Source organism: Pinus tabuliformis, chromosome 2_2, assembly GCF_031772625.1.
Source record: "Pinus tabuliformis cultivar Carrire ecotype Pingquan chromosome 2_2, CPIR1, whole genome shotgun sequence".
Lineage (NCBI taxonomy): Eukaryota > Viridiplantae > Streptophyta > Pinopsida > Pinales > Pinaceae > Pinus > Pinus tabuliformis.
Window position 1 is genome coordinate 365,366,770 of NC_142300.1, and position 16,023 is coordinate 365,382,792.

The window sequence follows — 16,023 nt, forward strand, 5'->3', positions numbered from 1 at the left end:
GAGATTGACAGGATAATGTAGGCCTAGTTATAATTAGGACTGCCTCATATTAAATTTCAGAGGCAGCATAAACTAAGGTCCATGGTTTCCCAATATGTAAAAAGAACAGACCTTAGATGAAATGAAATATGGATAAGGTGTACTACAAGATCTATGCAATTATGATCATGTAAACTGCACCTTTGCTTCACACTACGATCAGGACACTATAAACCCACTTGAATTGGGACAAAAGACAAGCAAATTTTTCAAATTGTAATCATAAAAATAAAGTACATGCAAAGATCAGAAATAGCATTCTTTCTGGCTAAACAACCTTGGTCTACTCAGTTTTGTATCATTGAATTTTTTTGTTTTATACAACAAGCTATCCTTTTTATGTGATTGTCCACCCAAATAGACAACCCTTACTACGCCTAGTTGCATGATAACTATCATCTTCACTGCATAAATGAATATTCTAAAAATCGAAAAAAGTCTTTACCATGGGAAAGACATCTCCAGGTGTCAAAGCCCAAGCAAGGGCCACCTTTTAACATACCATTATCTCCTTTGTTGGCTCTACATAAAAGCATTAAATAACTTACCGCAGGTTGTCATGTGCGCTGAAACCATGCATTCGAAGTTTCTTGACTGTGTGCAAACATTCAGCCACGTAAACGCGGGTATTACAACATGACTTGATCACCCTAGTCAGAAAGAATTTTATAAGAAATCAAGCCAGCCAGATTAGAGAATTTTTGTGTGATCCATGTCCCCAAAAGGACTAGGATATCTAAACACAGTCAAAAGAACATCTTGCATCGGTGCACCTTTCAACAGCTTGCCAGATATGAATGAACTTTAGCATCAAACAGTAAGCTTACCTTAACGACTTAAGGCATGAATATCAATAACCAAAACTCTACAATCTTGATGCATACACCTGCTTGAATTGTATACATGGAGCACAAATCATTGTAATACTCTCCATATGAGGCTAGCCTCATTCCACAAGCTAGGAGCCACCAACACCAGCACCCAGAAAATGCATACAGAGAGAATAATATGGCACAAAACGATCATTCACCTTGAAAGGCCTTCATAAAATGTCTCATTTAGACTCTTTAACAATGGAAGAAATTCCCTTGGAGACTTGATTATCTCCTTTCATTATTTTCCATCTGCAAAGAGCCATCCCTGACCAATTTTATGCTGAGACTGTTAAACCTCCCTCGTGAATAATGCCGAGAGGCTTTTCTCCAGTCTGTACCAGTTTTCATCATGGATGCAAACTCTTCGTAACTAATACGTCCATCCTGCATAAGTAAAATGTCTGTTAAAAACTAGAAAATATGTCTACTAATTCCAAAAAAGAAATATATCTTAAACGTTTATAAGCATGAAAAACTCGCTAAACACACATCACTCCAAAATTCTATAAGATTGCTTTAAAGACATGCAAACTAAAAAGGAATTACCTTATCTGCATCCACCTCATTAAAAATGTTGTTCACCACATCTATGTCATCTGGACCAAAGTCATCAGCTAAGGCTTCTCTAAACTCCTCGATTTCAATGTAACCACTGCCATCTTTGTCAAAGTACAGAAATGCCTTACGCAAGTATTCATCGTTGTCTATGCTCTGCATATGAAGCGAAGCCGCAACAAATTCTCGATAATCGAGCGTGCCATTTCCATCAGCATCCGCCTGCAAGAAGCCCATTAAATAGTCAGATTCTATCTTTGACAAATTTTGCATGCATATACAGTACCAGGGAACCAGTGTAAGCAAACATATTACATGTAATCTGCTCATACAAATTCAACTTTGTGATTAGTATACATCCTATGAAAAATGCAATAAAATTTCCAAATAGAAATCCAAACTGGTCAAGAACCACAAATAACAATCTTACTTGATAATATGATATCAAATAGTCTCATAAATCGTTGGTTTGAGCATCAAATTTGTTAGTGGATATTGAGAATATCTCTTTCAATTCTTCCCAGAGAGATCCTCTTCTTCCAACAGCAAAAATAGGAGAAAAAGACCACACCAAAAGATTTGTCAAGGGAATTCCTCAAGGCCGAGACCTCAATTTTTGGTGGGAATACAAGCCAAGAGGTTGAAATGTGATTGTTGTGCGTGAAGACATACTTTAAGCTCCCATGACTTAAAGAAACAATTGCTATTTACAACCTATGAAAAAGAGACTCCATATTTTAGGAACACTGTCATGGAATAAAAAAGATAAGAGGGGAGAGAGATGAGGTCCAAACTATACAACATATATTGAAAACAGTAGTAATTTTCATAGCAATGTTTTCAAAAAATAATATGTGAATTTGATGACCTCAAGCAGGGTCAAATAACAATGGAAAAGTATGAGCAGACATACATGAAGTTGCTAAAATGCAATTGAAGCAGATGCTAACTTTAAATATCCATGAAAGATTTTAACAACTCCATGTAACTCCCACTTTTATCTCCAAGATGGAATTATGTAGAGAGGTGAATGTTGTGATGAGTCTCTCAATTTCCAGATTATAGTAGGCTTGGTCTTGTGTCAGCCACTTGACTACCCCTCCTCTACAGAATGCAGTAAGCTGATAAAGAGGACAATGACCCAGCTCTCTCAAAATGTTTATACCCCTCTATAACTCTTCAAATCCAAAGCATTAGTAACAGTACGCCACTCCAACAAATATTTAAAACAGTATTTGTCATAGTAATGTTTTCATAAAATGATTTGAGAATTCCATGACCACAAGCCGAGTCAATTAACAATGGATACATGGAGTTGCTAAAATGCAATGAAGCAGATGCTTGCTTAAATTTTCATGAGAGATGTGCTCCATGGAACTCCTGATTTTATCTTTAAGATGGAATGTGTAGAGACTAGAGAGGTGCTTGTTATGATTAGTCTCTTAATTTCTTGATTAGAAAAGGCCTGGTTTTCTGTCAACCACTTGGCTACCCTTCCTCTACAGTGTGCACTAAGCTGATTAAAAGGGCAATAACTTAGCTTCCTCAAAATGTTTATACCCCTAGATAACCCTTTAAATCCAAAACATTAATGGGATTAGGCCACTCCAACATGACTTCAACTTTTCCTACGTCACTTTGCACCCCTCAAAATCAAAGCATATCCAGGATAGAAAATAAATTATTGCCTAAAACATCATTTGAGTTTGGATTTTTTATCACTTGAAATTGCCCTTTAATCAGCGTCAAGAGGTTCCAAATAGACAGTTTAGACACACTGTCCCTTCACCAACAGTGAACCTTTCACATTAAATTCAATATGTTTAATTCTAGGTAAATATCACTATATCAGACCTGCCTTTAAATCTTCAAATTTCATAACAATAAGACCTCAGATCTGCATATAAAGCTTGTTGATCCTTATTGAACACTGCTAAATTCGTGTGTCTGTATTTCTAATCAGCATGAAATAAATTCAGATCTGCACTTAAAATTTGCAGTTCTGAAATTAAATTCTCAAAATCTGTGGATAAATTGTTCAAAAACAACTCCAACACTGAAAAATCCAATGATGATTAATTCTGATTTGTATATTACCAGGGCGTCTGATTTATATATTACCAGGGCTTTACTCCACTTTTGGAATGTAAAAACAAAAGAGAGAAAGTTGAAAATAATACCACCAAGGGAGTTATAACACTAAACCTTGCTGATAAAAGACAAATATATATAAGCTTAACATGTGAGAGCAATCAAAGAATAGAAATCTCAATCAAGTATTCATCATTGGCAGAGAGAATTCTCACTCAATCAAGTATTCATCATTGATAAAAAGAATTCTCACTCAAATCAAGTATTCAACATTGACCAAAGAGAGAGGATCACATATTTTCTTCAATAATAAGAGTTGTTAACGACAAGGTATGAATTATTTCAAAACATAAGCATGCCTAGCCAAAGGACATAATAGAATTCAATCGTGACTGAGAATCCTCATCTTCACTAAACACATGGAGATACAATTTGCAGCAGAATTATGCAAGAGGTTTGGTCTATGAAAACAACTGAATGCTGCCTAGAAACTCATAGATGAAAGGAATAAGAGGAGTAAATAGTTGCAGGAAGAAACACTGAAGATGCACCGATAGATTGAACAGATTGCTTGCTCCTCTTCTTATAGTTGAACCTCAGTTGTAAATCAGCGGGCTTTGGTCTGAATATGGCATGCCTTTTATCCTATATGAGTGCTAAAAACAAATCCATTAACTTTATGTTCCCAGATTTTTATTTTTGTCCTGAAGCACGTGCTGATTTAGAGACATCCTAGAATGTCTTCCCAAAAACACTGTCCATCCTTGGAATGGACTTCATCCCAGGAAATATTACTAATATCCCTCGTGTGTAACATAGATATTAGATATGATCACACAGTGCACAACATGACAGGCACTTCACTTTTTGATTGTGCCATTGATTGCTGCATGAGGATCCACTAGCTGTTTTGAGTTCCACTCCCAAGGCAACAATGGCAAAGTAAGTCATTACAAGTGGGCAAGTCATATGATTCATCAATCACATCCAAAAATTCTATGGTCAAGTTCTAGCATCTTTGCAGAAGAGTCAGCAAAAGCACAAGGCCAAGCATGATGAGCATTGCCCTTCACACAAGAGAGAAAGTTTGGGTTTATCTTCAGAAGGAATGCTTCAGAGATGAGTACAGAGAGCTCATATTTCTCAAATACTTCCCATACAAATCATCAAGCAGATTGGAGAGAACGTGTACAAACTGGATTTACTACCCTTATGGGAATTCATTTAGATTTCAATGTAGATCGGCCAAATCTCTACAAGCAACCAATGTTTGATGGAAATGAAGAATCTATCATGCCAGTTCCTAAAGAATTTGTCCCTAATGGTACCACATCGCTGGAAGGAGACATTGTTCTACAGTTTAAAGCATTGGCAACCATTCACATAACCCTAAAACTTTATCAAATACGCTAAAAGGACAATCGCCCAAAACTAGAAAGCGGTACACCATAGAGAAAATCTAGAAGCTCCTCAACTGATAGGACTGTTGTTGGGGACCAACAGCTCCTAAGTAGGGAGGTTTGATGTCCAAGGGATTAAAACATCAACCAAGTCCATGACAATTGGAGTTGTGATGGAGCGAAGCTCAGCCAGAATTTGTCCAAGGTTGTTGAGAAATGCAACTAGATTCAGTCTTCATAATTGTTGTATTCATTTCAATATGTATCCTATGTAACAAACAAGTAAAGAAAAAGAAAAATTATTATTATTAAAGCATGGGTTTCATGTTCATTATTGATGGTCTTCTAGGTAAAAGCATGTTCTTAGTGCTTCTAGGGTTTGTTAGGTCTTAAGATTTATTGTCATGAGTCCAATGGAGTCAACATCATGTTCATAAGACCCTTCCCGGAAACTTGTAATTGTAAGAAGAATTATTTTCAAGTCTAGAAAGTCCCGGAATCTCCAAGATGTTAGAAAATCAGAAAGGCAGAAGGATTTTCTTATGTTGATAATTATTTGTGATATTCTTATGTTCTTATTAACTTTCTTATGTTCTTCTCTTATCTTTGCATCATCAAGCAATTATCAAAAGCAAAACATGAAGATCAGGGACACCACATGTTGGTGGACAGCAAGGGCTAAAACCCCTATATAGGGGAAAACACAGTCAAGAACTCTTCTTTCAGTAATTCAGATTGAGATGGGCCAAGAACCTAGACCAATAGACTTTCCTCCTCCACCAAGTCAGCCTTCCAAAATGATATAGTAGTCCCTTCTTATCCAGCAGCTCCAGCGCAACAACAATCCAAAAATTCAACTTCCCAGTTGCAGAATTTCAACCCCCAACAGTAGAATTTCGGCCTCCCAGTTACTGCAAAATTTTGGCCCCCTTCCAACAACTGCATAGTTTCACACGTGTGGAAAAAAGAGAGAAAATTTCGACTTCTTATGCTTGTGAGAGACCTCCTTCTCCTTAGCTATCCTTCGTTCTCTTCTTCCTTGAAATTCGCACTTTTTCTAGCCCCATAAGTTGCAGATTGAACTTGTTGTGAGTGAGACAAATGAGATTGAGTTGTTGCCTTTATATAGTGATTCTGCTGCCCAGTTTTAGCCTTTAGGTTGACTTGTCCAGTTTTGAGGCCGACTTGGTGGAGGAGGCCTAGAAGACTAATTTTAATATAAAATAAATTTCTTTCTTGACAAATAATTCCCAAGAAGGGTTCTTTACATTATGACATGGACAAGGACACTTGACACAAACCCTAGAAGCCTGCAATGGAGGCTTTGACCTAAAAATAATTGACCCAAGCATGAAACCCATGCTTTAATAAGTCAATTTTAATAATAATAAAATTTCATTTTCTTTCTTTTGACAAATACAATATATTGTGACTTAAATACATTTATGAAGACCGAACCTAGTTACATTCTTCAACACTCCCTCTTAACTAGGGAGGTATTCATAATTACAACCATATAGAGGTACATGGAAGATCTCCAATATGAACTACGAAGAGTTCAAGCACACTCAATGCCACGGACTAGATACTTGACTAGGGTTATCTATCTAGGTGGGACTAAGATGGACTAAAACTTTCAACCAATCTAGGTACCATCAGGCTTAATAACTAACCATATGGCATCAACCTAGGGATCTAGGTGTGTATCCAAGGTCAAAGCTCCAAGACCAATGCCACCCTCCCTCTTCAGGATCAAGACATCAACACAGGTCAATCAGATGTCCTCCTAAGCCTCTGCCATTATATGCTTCAACTCTCCTTAATAAACTAGATATATCCATTTGTCCAAGCATGCTTTCATCCTTCTTTATGGAGAGATTTACCTGTACAAACCCCAATTAGCAATAAACTTACAAATACATATATAACTAAACACAAACCTCCGGGTTCCTCAATAATCATGATCCTCCTTTCATCATCAAGTTATTCATATAATTTGTCGGAAGCTTTCTTCTTCTTTCATTTCTTCAGGAGCACCAAATACATCCTCAGATCTTCTCAAGTCTTTTGTTTGCAACTTCATATTCATCAATAGTACTTTTGCTTCCTTCAAGGTATTCATTGTCATAATATGCCCTTGGGGAGATGTGCCCTTTCTTCTATCCAGGCTCCCTCTTAACTTAGGGAGATCAACTACTTTCTTCTTCTATAACATCAGAGAAGCTTCAATCTTTCATAACTTCATCAAGGTCATCTTGATCATGCTCATATGAACATCATGTGTACCTGCAAAACTTTAATAGCAAGTACAACCAAATATATATAGAAGCATGAAGTTAACAGTATCAAAGTTATGTTAATATAATGGAACCATCAAAACAATCAAATACTTTAGACATCAAATACCTAAACCTAGTTAGGTTCATAATCAGTAAGAGACATAACGCATGAAGTTAGCAGTATCAAAGTTATATTAATATAATGGAACCATCAAAACAATCAAATACTTTAGACATCAAATACCTAAACCTAGTTAGGTTCATAATCAGTAAGAGACATATACTTCTAAACTTCAACTTCTTTGCTAGGGTTTTGTTACAAACCCTAGACTACAACATAAAGCAACTTAGATCAGTCTCATTCTATCTAGGGCCTCAATATTATTTTCAAAGATATATGACAGATTCTACTATGATCCATTACAAACCCTAGATTCCATCTTAGAGACACAAAGCCTTAGATATCAGTAATTAATAATAATCCTACCATGCATCTAATGTTTCAACAATGTTAGACTTTACTAAGGTTTGATGCAAACCCTAGACTAAATCATATCAAAAACAATATCATCATATCCTAGAATATCAATCTCTACTAAGGCTTTGTTATAAACCCTAGAATTTACATGAGAAACAACAATTAGGTTAGCATACTCGAATATACATATCTAGGATGCATTTCTTATCAATATTTACTAGGTAAACCTATGACACAAACATCAATACATCAAAGTTAGATATACAACAATTTATTCAAACTAGGGCTTTTGGTTATACAAATGAATATACAACTAGGGTTTTATCCCTAGAATCTTACTAAAGACATTACAAAGGTTTTGGTCATAAACCCTAATTTACCAAACCCTAAAAATCTAGGGCTTTTATTATAACAATACCAAGACTCTAAACAAGAGAATAGGATTTCTAGGCTTCATCATTAATCCTAAGTAGACTAGGGTTTCGTAACTATAGACATGCCCTTAGGTTAGGGTTTTATAGAGAACCTTTTAGGGTTCCATACAAATGATCAAAAATATAATGAGGGTAGATTCAATCTAATGATTAATCACCCAAACAAGAATCTCTTACGATTCAAAACCCTAGACATAATGATGTTAGTAATGTAGAGCAAAATTTAAAAGAAGAATGATCGTAACTTTATATAAAGAGATCTTTGTAACAAAGCTTATAGGCTAAGACATACCTTGGGTTGTTTCTTAACAAACCTTGTAGGACATCAATGCTTGAAGGGTTTCAATAGAACTTCTTTCATACTTCAAGTCTATCCTTTGAAGTCTTCTCCATGATCCTTGAGCAATTAGCAAGCTTTCCTAGCCAAGGAAAAATATAAAGAGATAAGGTTATTAGCATATAATAGAAAGGGAAACCAAACATAAAAGATAAGACAAGGAGTAAGATACTTATCTTTGGTAAAATGGTGAGGGCTTCCTCTTAATCCAATCTTGAGGGATACCTACAACTTTATCAAAATAAAGGGTTTTCTAACAAGACTTGTTAGACCTACAAATTCTAAAGATCAAAACATAAACGAAAACAATGCAAAACTTAGAATAGAAGGATATGCAAGGGATAGAGGCCTTAAGAGTCCCTAGCAAATAAGTCTTTCACTTCGGATTCTTCCATCTTCTTCTTCTTTGGTGGAGATTCATCAGCGACATTTGCTTGATCCCTATTTCTTTTATTATTTCTTGGATTCTCAGGACAATGACTCTGGTAATGTCTTATCTTGTGGCAATTGTAACATTCAACCTTGGATAGGTCCATTTTCTTCTTTGGTCCTTTGACCTCCTTGAAGGTTCCCTTCTTTTTGTGATGAGCAAAGTAAGCATTCGAGGTGTTTTCTTCTTCATTCTCCTTTTTGTTGTTTACCATCGATATTCTGGCTTCTTCTTGGCTACATGCATTCCACATTTGTTCAAATGTTGGCATATCCTTCCAACTGTTGAGTCCTGATGCAAAGGCACTCCAAGATTTAGGTAGTCCTAGAAGGGCAGTAATTATGAGCTCCTTTTCTAGGACAACTTCATCTATTGCTTGGAGTTCATCCCTGATTCTAGATATCCTTATAAAGTATGATGAAACAGTATCATCATTTGTCATCTTAACAATTCTTAGTTCATTCTTGAGGCTTGCTATTTGACCAATGTTCTTGATTGTGAATAACTTGGAGAGAGCCTCATACATTTCTTGAGCAGAATTTATGTTTGATATGTATGGAATTAAGTTATCCTTAACTCCATCCACTATTAGATTCATAGCCACGATTTCAAGTTCTCTAAACTTCACTTTATCTGCATTACTTGATTCATCAGTAGGCTTCTTGACTTTTCCTTGAACAAGATCTAAAATTTTATCCTTTTCAACAATGAGATTTATTCTCTTTTTCTAGACCCTGTAGTTGGAGGATCCTTCTAATTTGTTCTCTGCCTTCATTGAGTTTGTCATGTTGAAATCTTCTATTTCTAACCTTGAAACTCATTATTCTTCTTTCAATAGATCTTCAAGTTGCCTTTTTCCTTCCTTCAGGTTCAAATACACAAGCTTCTTGTTAGGAAGAGATTTTGTCAATATGTCAGCTACCTGCTCGTCAGTGAAGATATACCGTAGCTGCAACACACCATCCTATACTAGCTTCCAAATGTAGTGATACTTGTTGTTTATATGCTTTGTTGTTCCATGAAACATTGGGTCTTCGGACAATCTTATATAACTAGTGTTATCACAATGTATCACTATAGGGTCCATTGGTCCTTCAAACAAGTCAGACAGCAACTTCCTTAACCAATCAGCTTCTCTGCTTACTTCACAGGCTGCAATAGATTCATCCTTAGCACTACTCAAAGCAACCGATTCTTGCTTTTTGCTCATCCATGAGACCATGGAGGATCCCAAACTAAAGCATCCTCCTGTAGTGCTCCTTCCATCCTCCTCATTGCCTCCCCAATCGTAATTTGTATATCCAATCAAGTGGACGTCATTCCTCCTATCATATTTCAAGCAAGTAGTGGATTGTTCCTTGCGGATATCTCAGAATGTGCTTGGTTGTTATCCAATGATCATGCTTTGGCTCAACTTGGAACTAATTGAGAACATTCATTGCAAAACATATGTTTGGTCGAGTATTCACCAGGTACATCAGTGAGCCAATCAATTGTCTATACCTAGTCGAATCCACTGGGCTCAATTTGAAACTCCTTAGCCTTTTCAAGTTTATGATCATCGGGGTTGTCATTGGTTTGCAATCCATCATATCAAACCTCTTCAACATCTTGATCACATACTTGCCTTGACCTAGATAGATCTCATCAGGTCATTGCAAGACTTCCAGTCCCAAACAGTGGTGCATTAGCCCAAGATCCTTCATATCGAATTTTGTTGCTAGTTGCTTCTTGCATTCTTAGATTCGACCTTCTACACCTGTCAAGAGAAGATCATCCACATATAGAAGAATGATTACGGGTTCATCCTTCACGACCTTGATATAGAGATTCGGATCAATAGAACTCTTTGTGAAGCCCAATATTTGTAGGTATGCATCCATCCTTGCATACCATGCCCTTGGTGCTTGCTTAAGGCCATATAATGCCTTCTTCAACCTACAAACATAAGCCTCTCTATCTTTGACTTCAAATCCCAAGGGTTTCTCTATATAGACTTCTTCATCAATTGTGCCATTCAGGAATGCAATCTTAACATCCATTTGATGTATATTCCATCCCATCGATGTTGCCAAAGAGACCAGTGAGCATATAGTTGTATACCTTGTTGTTGGAGCAAATGTCTCTTCATAATCGATGCCTTCTTGTTGAGAGAAGCCCCTAGCCACAAATCTTGCCTTATACTTATCAATACTTCCATCTGTCACATGTTTAATCTTGTAAAGCCATTTGGAAGTCACCACAGACTTGTCTTTAGGCCTAGGTATGATCTCCCATACCCCATTCTTCATTATCGATTGATATTCTTCATTCATGGCATCTTTCCATTCTTGATGATTGACAGCTTCTTCAAAGGTGGATGGCTCTGCTTCTATTAGTTTTGTCATATATGCTACATACCCGAAATATCTCTTGGGCTTCTTACTTTCTCTAAATGTGCCCCTAGCTGCTCCATGTCCCTCTGCATCTAATAGAGTAGATTTCAATCAGTTAGGTCTCTTTCTAGTCTCAAGGATTACCATAGATTGTATAGGTCCACTAGGACCTTCATTTTCATGATTTGATTCTTCTTCCTCACTAGTAACTGCCTCTTCAAATACCAGAAGTTCTTCACCATCAAAGTCCATAGGGAGATCCTTTGATTTCTTGAATGCAATACTTTCGTCAAATATCACATTTCGACTAACTTCTATACGATGTCCTTCCTTTATGTAGATCCTATAGGCCTTAGAAGAATTATTGTAGCCAACAAATGTTCCCTTCATGCCTAATGGATCCAACTTCTTTCTCTTGTCCTTCGGTACACAGAACAACCAAAAATTCAGAGATGATCCACGCTTGGTTTCTTCCGAATGAGTGCTTCTTCGAGAGTCATATTATTTAGAGACCAATGGAAACTTCGATTTTGTATGTATACAGTTGTCTTCGTAGCTTCACCCCACATAAATTTCGGCAAATCTTGATCATGTAGCATAGCTTTTACACTTTCTTCAATGGACCGATTCTTATGTTCTGCAACTCCATTTTTCTCGGGATTATATGGGATTATCAGCGCCCTCTTAATCCCAGACTCCTTACAAAAGAATATGATTTCCTTTTATGTGTATTCTCCTCCATTATCAGACCGTAAAATATTGATTCTCCTTTCTGTAAGATTCTCTACTTCAACTTTGAATTCTTGAAATTTGATGAATACTTCATCCTTGGATTTCATTAAATAAACCCAAGTTTTTCTTGAATGATCATCTATGAAGGTGAGATAATATAGATGACCTCCAAGTGACTTTGGAGCCACGGGACCACAAACATCGGAATGAATAAGATCCAAGATTTATTTTGACCTTGAAGCACTACTTCCAAATGGTCTCTTGGTGTTTTTACCCAATGCGCATCCCTTGCATACTCCTTCATGATCTTCTTTTAGTTCAGGGATGCCATTAACTATTGAATTTAGGATTGGAAGGATTTTGTAGTGAAGATGACCAAATCTTCTATGCCAAAGTTCACATGGGCTAACTTCAATGTGAACTAAAGCTTGAGCGAGCAGAGTTAACAATCTGTAAAGTCTTCCTTCACGGATCCCAATCATCCTTGCATCTTCTATGCTTGATTTTATACCCCATACTACAACCTTTCCATCTATGAAAGCAATTATATCTCCCTTATCTTCTAAGCATGAAATGGAAAGTAAATTCTTGTGCAAACCCAGAACAAATAGAATATTATTGAGATGAATATTTTCTCCATTCTCCAGCTCTAGCAAAGTTGATCCACTTCCTCTCACATGGTAGCTTTTATTGTCACCAAGCTCTACAGAGTAAGAGGACTTTCCTTTTGATAATGTCTTTGGTTGCTTGTGTTGACCAATCATATGCCTTGATGCTCCACCGTCGATTACCCAGATATTCTCATCTTTAAATGTGCTAGTGAGTGTTGAGAATAGTCCTTAATCCTTTGTAGATGTCTTGGTCACTTCCTTCTTAGGATAAAATAAGAGATCCCATACCTCTTTGATGCCCTTCTTGAGATGACTTGCCACCTTTGTACACTTCTTTTGGAACTTCTTCAATGTAGTAGAGATCTTCATTGTGCCCTTAGCCAACCTTACCTCTGATACCATGTTGATAAATCTAGAGGGCAGTAGTTAAAATGATTTCTCTTTCTGTGATAACTGCTTGTGATACCTTTCTACTTTTTCTTACTTATTAGCTTCTTCTCTTATTATTATGTTTGTTCTTATCATCAAACAGCTACCAAAACAAGAACAATAGTACACAACAAGATATAAGTTGCAAGCCAGGGCCAAAACCTCTTCACTTGATAGGAAAACCCATAAATCTCCTCTTCTTATACATTCTTCAATTGACGAGTTCCAAGACCCTTAGACCAAGACCAACACCCTTACAAGACCAAGTCCAGCCTCCTTGATGATGTGCTTCCCTTATTCAAGTCAAACCCAGTCAAATCTCTTCCAACAGCACAACTTCGACCTCCAACAACAGAATTTCAACCCCTATTGCAGGTCTGAAATTTTCGGCCGACCCAGCGATAGTTGCTTCCACACGTGTGAGCTTATTTCGGCCTTCCAAGGCTTCTTCATACCTTCGCTTGACTTTCGCTCTCTTCTAGAGCTTGCGGATGACCTAATTAGCATTCCTTCGACCTTCTTTCTGCACTTCTTCCAAGTTCGATCATGCAACAGCAAAACCCTAACCCAGCAACAGAAACCCTAACTTTCGCATGTGTGAAGAGAGAGAGAGAGAGAAACAGAGAAAATAACCCAAACACTTGATCTTCGTCTTTCTTCTTCCTTTGCTAGCCTCTTTCTTCTTCTTCGCTCACTTGATGAGAGAATAAATTGTGTCCCTAGGAGGTTGAGTTCCCACCAATATATAAGCTTTCAAGGTGGATGAAGTTCCTCAAATTAGGAGGACTTCTTTGCTGGCAGGCCGACTTAGCCTTGGAGTCGGCCTTGGAGGGTTTCTTGACACTTTAAAATCCAAAAATAATTCCTTTTACAAGTTACAATGTGCCCGAAGGGGTCTTCAACATATGTCAATGACTCTCTTGACTTCTTGACCTAGGACAAACCCTAGAAGCACTCAATGGGTGCTTGACCTCTAAAATAAAATACCTTGAGCATGAAACCCATGCTCCAAAATAACAATAATAATTTTTCTTTCATTTTAATAAATACAAGAATCAAAAGTACATTTCATATTTATGAAGACTGAACCTAGTTACACATTTTATCAACAGGGGTCATCACACTTATTAATGCAAACACAACAACGATGACTAATCATGAGTTTGGTCAATGTCTAAAAACAGAGACTCTTGAAATTTAAGAAATCACTAAAACATAGGAGATGATCACAAATGAAAGAAATGACATGGAGCGAATGTTAGCAGCACTAAACTAACATACATACATGAGGTTGCTTTTATTGCTAGAACACTACTTAACTATTTAATTAGTTACTAATGCATTGATCTTTCTTCAAGAAATCTAAAACATTTATGATGACCAATGAGTTGCAATAAGAAATCTAACATTCATCACTTGCCTACATTTACATAAAATGATATTGCATAAGCATTTCATTAAATTGCATTAATAAGAAGCTCCATCAAATACTGCACATTCTTAATTAATGTCTACAAAAGCATATATGAGATATAACCATAGTAGTCATAATTGAAACAGGAACCAATCATAATTGAAACAGGAACCAGAATTCCCAAAATCACTCACCAAACCAAAAATTGTACCAAAACACAAAGGAAAACCAAGATCAAGAACTAGTTGACTAAAAAGTACACAGTTGAAGGCAGGGTTGTGGGGGAGCACACCCCCCCCCCCCCGCCCCTCTCACCCTCGAAGCACGCTCTAGGCATGAGCGCATTGGCAGCGACCCTGGGAGCGCGCTCCCTATAAAAAAAATTGCTCCCACAGTGCGCTCCCTGTACAAAATTATGCTCCCTGCCAATTCAAGAGTGATAGCGGGAGCTATTGAATTTTGGAAACAAGAATTTGGCCCTAGTGTTGATATGCTATTCATGGTAATGTTAAATTCTTAAAGTAAAAGGATAAAAATGAAACTGTTACTTAAATTGTTAACATTAACATGAAATGACTCAGGATGTTTGAGAGTGGTTCCCACCTCATTGGATTTCATATAGAAAAAGTAGAATTTTAGATCTCACTCAAAATCCAACAGACTTATCATTTTTCAGGTTTTCAAGAATGGGGGGATTGCAATGTTTCCATTGGATTTTGTCATGTACTAGGGTATGGAACTTGTATTTAATCAAGAGCACCTAGCTCTCTATACAAGGGAGACTCCCAATAATCAAAAGCACTTAGGGTACTAGGGTATGGAACTTGTGTTTAATCAGGGGCACTAGAGTCGTTCAACTATGCAAGAGAGGAGACTCCCAATAAAGCATGAGACAAGAAATTAGAAATTTCTCGTGAAAATAGGGTCCGGCCGTAGATAATAGATTTACTTGTCTTTTCTAGTTTCTAGTACTTTTTATAACTATTGACTCTTTCATATTTATTATGGTATTTTTTGTAAACAATATATGACAATTTAAGTTTGAAGTTGCCATTTATAACTCATTCATAATGAATTATGAATATGATGCTTCGTGAAAGTTGAAAGTTGAAACATTTCATTTCATGTTAGATATTCTTTGTTATCGTTTGGTTACTCGGTAATGGTAATGGTTACAAGTACAAGTTACAACTTTTGTGATCAATGATGATAAATGTTATATATCGAATTTCAAAAGCTTGAAACTTTAAGATTGATGAATCGTGAGACTCGATATGTTGTATGTTACTAACTTGTGGACGTGGTTGATGAAGATTATAACTTCTAGATAATTGATGTTAAATGGTTCAATCCATGTTTTATGCATTTTATATCTAATTCATCATTCTACATGCTTTTATTGACATATATGCATCAAAATATATAAAAATATATTTTATATAAAAATTTGCTCCTGACTCGCTCTCGAACCGGAAGCTTTTGAAATTGTCGCTCCCCACTCTCGCTTCCGCTCTCGCTCCCATTAATCTTGGTTGAGGGTATCT

General features: G+C 36.7%; 1 protein-coding gene across 1 annotated transcript in view; it reads right to left on the bottom strand.

Annotated features, from left to right (window-relative positions):
- Positions 1 to 218: 218 nt before the first annotated feature.
- Positions 219 to 16,023, bottom strand: part of LOC149192746 (calcium-dependent protein kinase 13-like) — a 55,246-nt gene continuing 39,441 nt past the window's right edge. Inside the window, exons 7-8 of the mRNA XM_089404697.1 lie at positions 1,461 to 1,691; positions 219 to 1,298 (exon numbers count right to left, since the gene is read on the bottom strand). Coding sequence (XP_089260823.1) covers positions 1,140 to 1,298; positions 1,461 to 1,691 — 390 coding nt within the window. The 3' untranslated portion in view covers positions 219 to 1,139. The remainder of the gene's footprint in view (positions 1,299 to 1,460; positions 1,692 to 16,023) is intronic.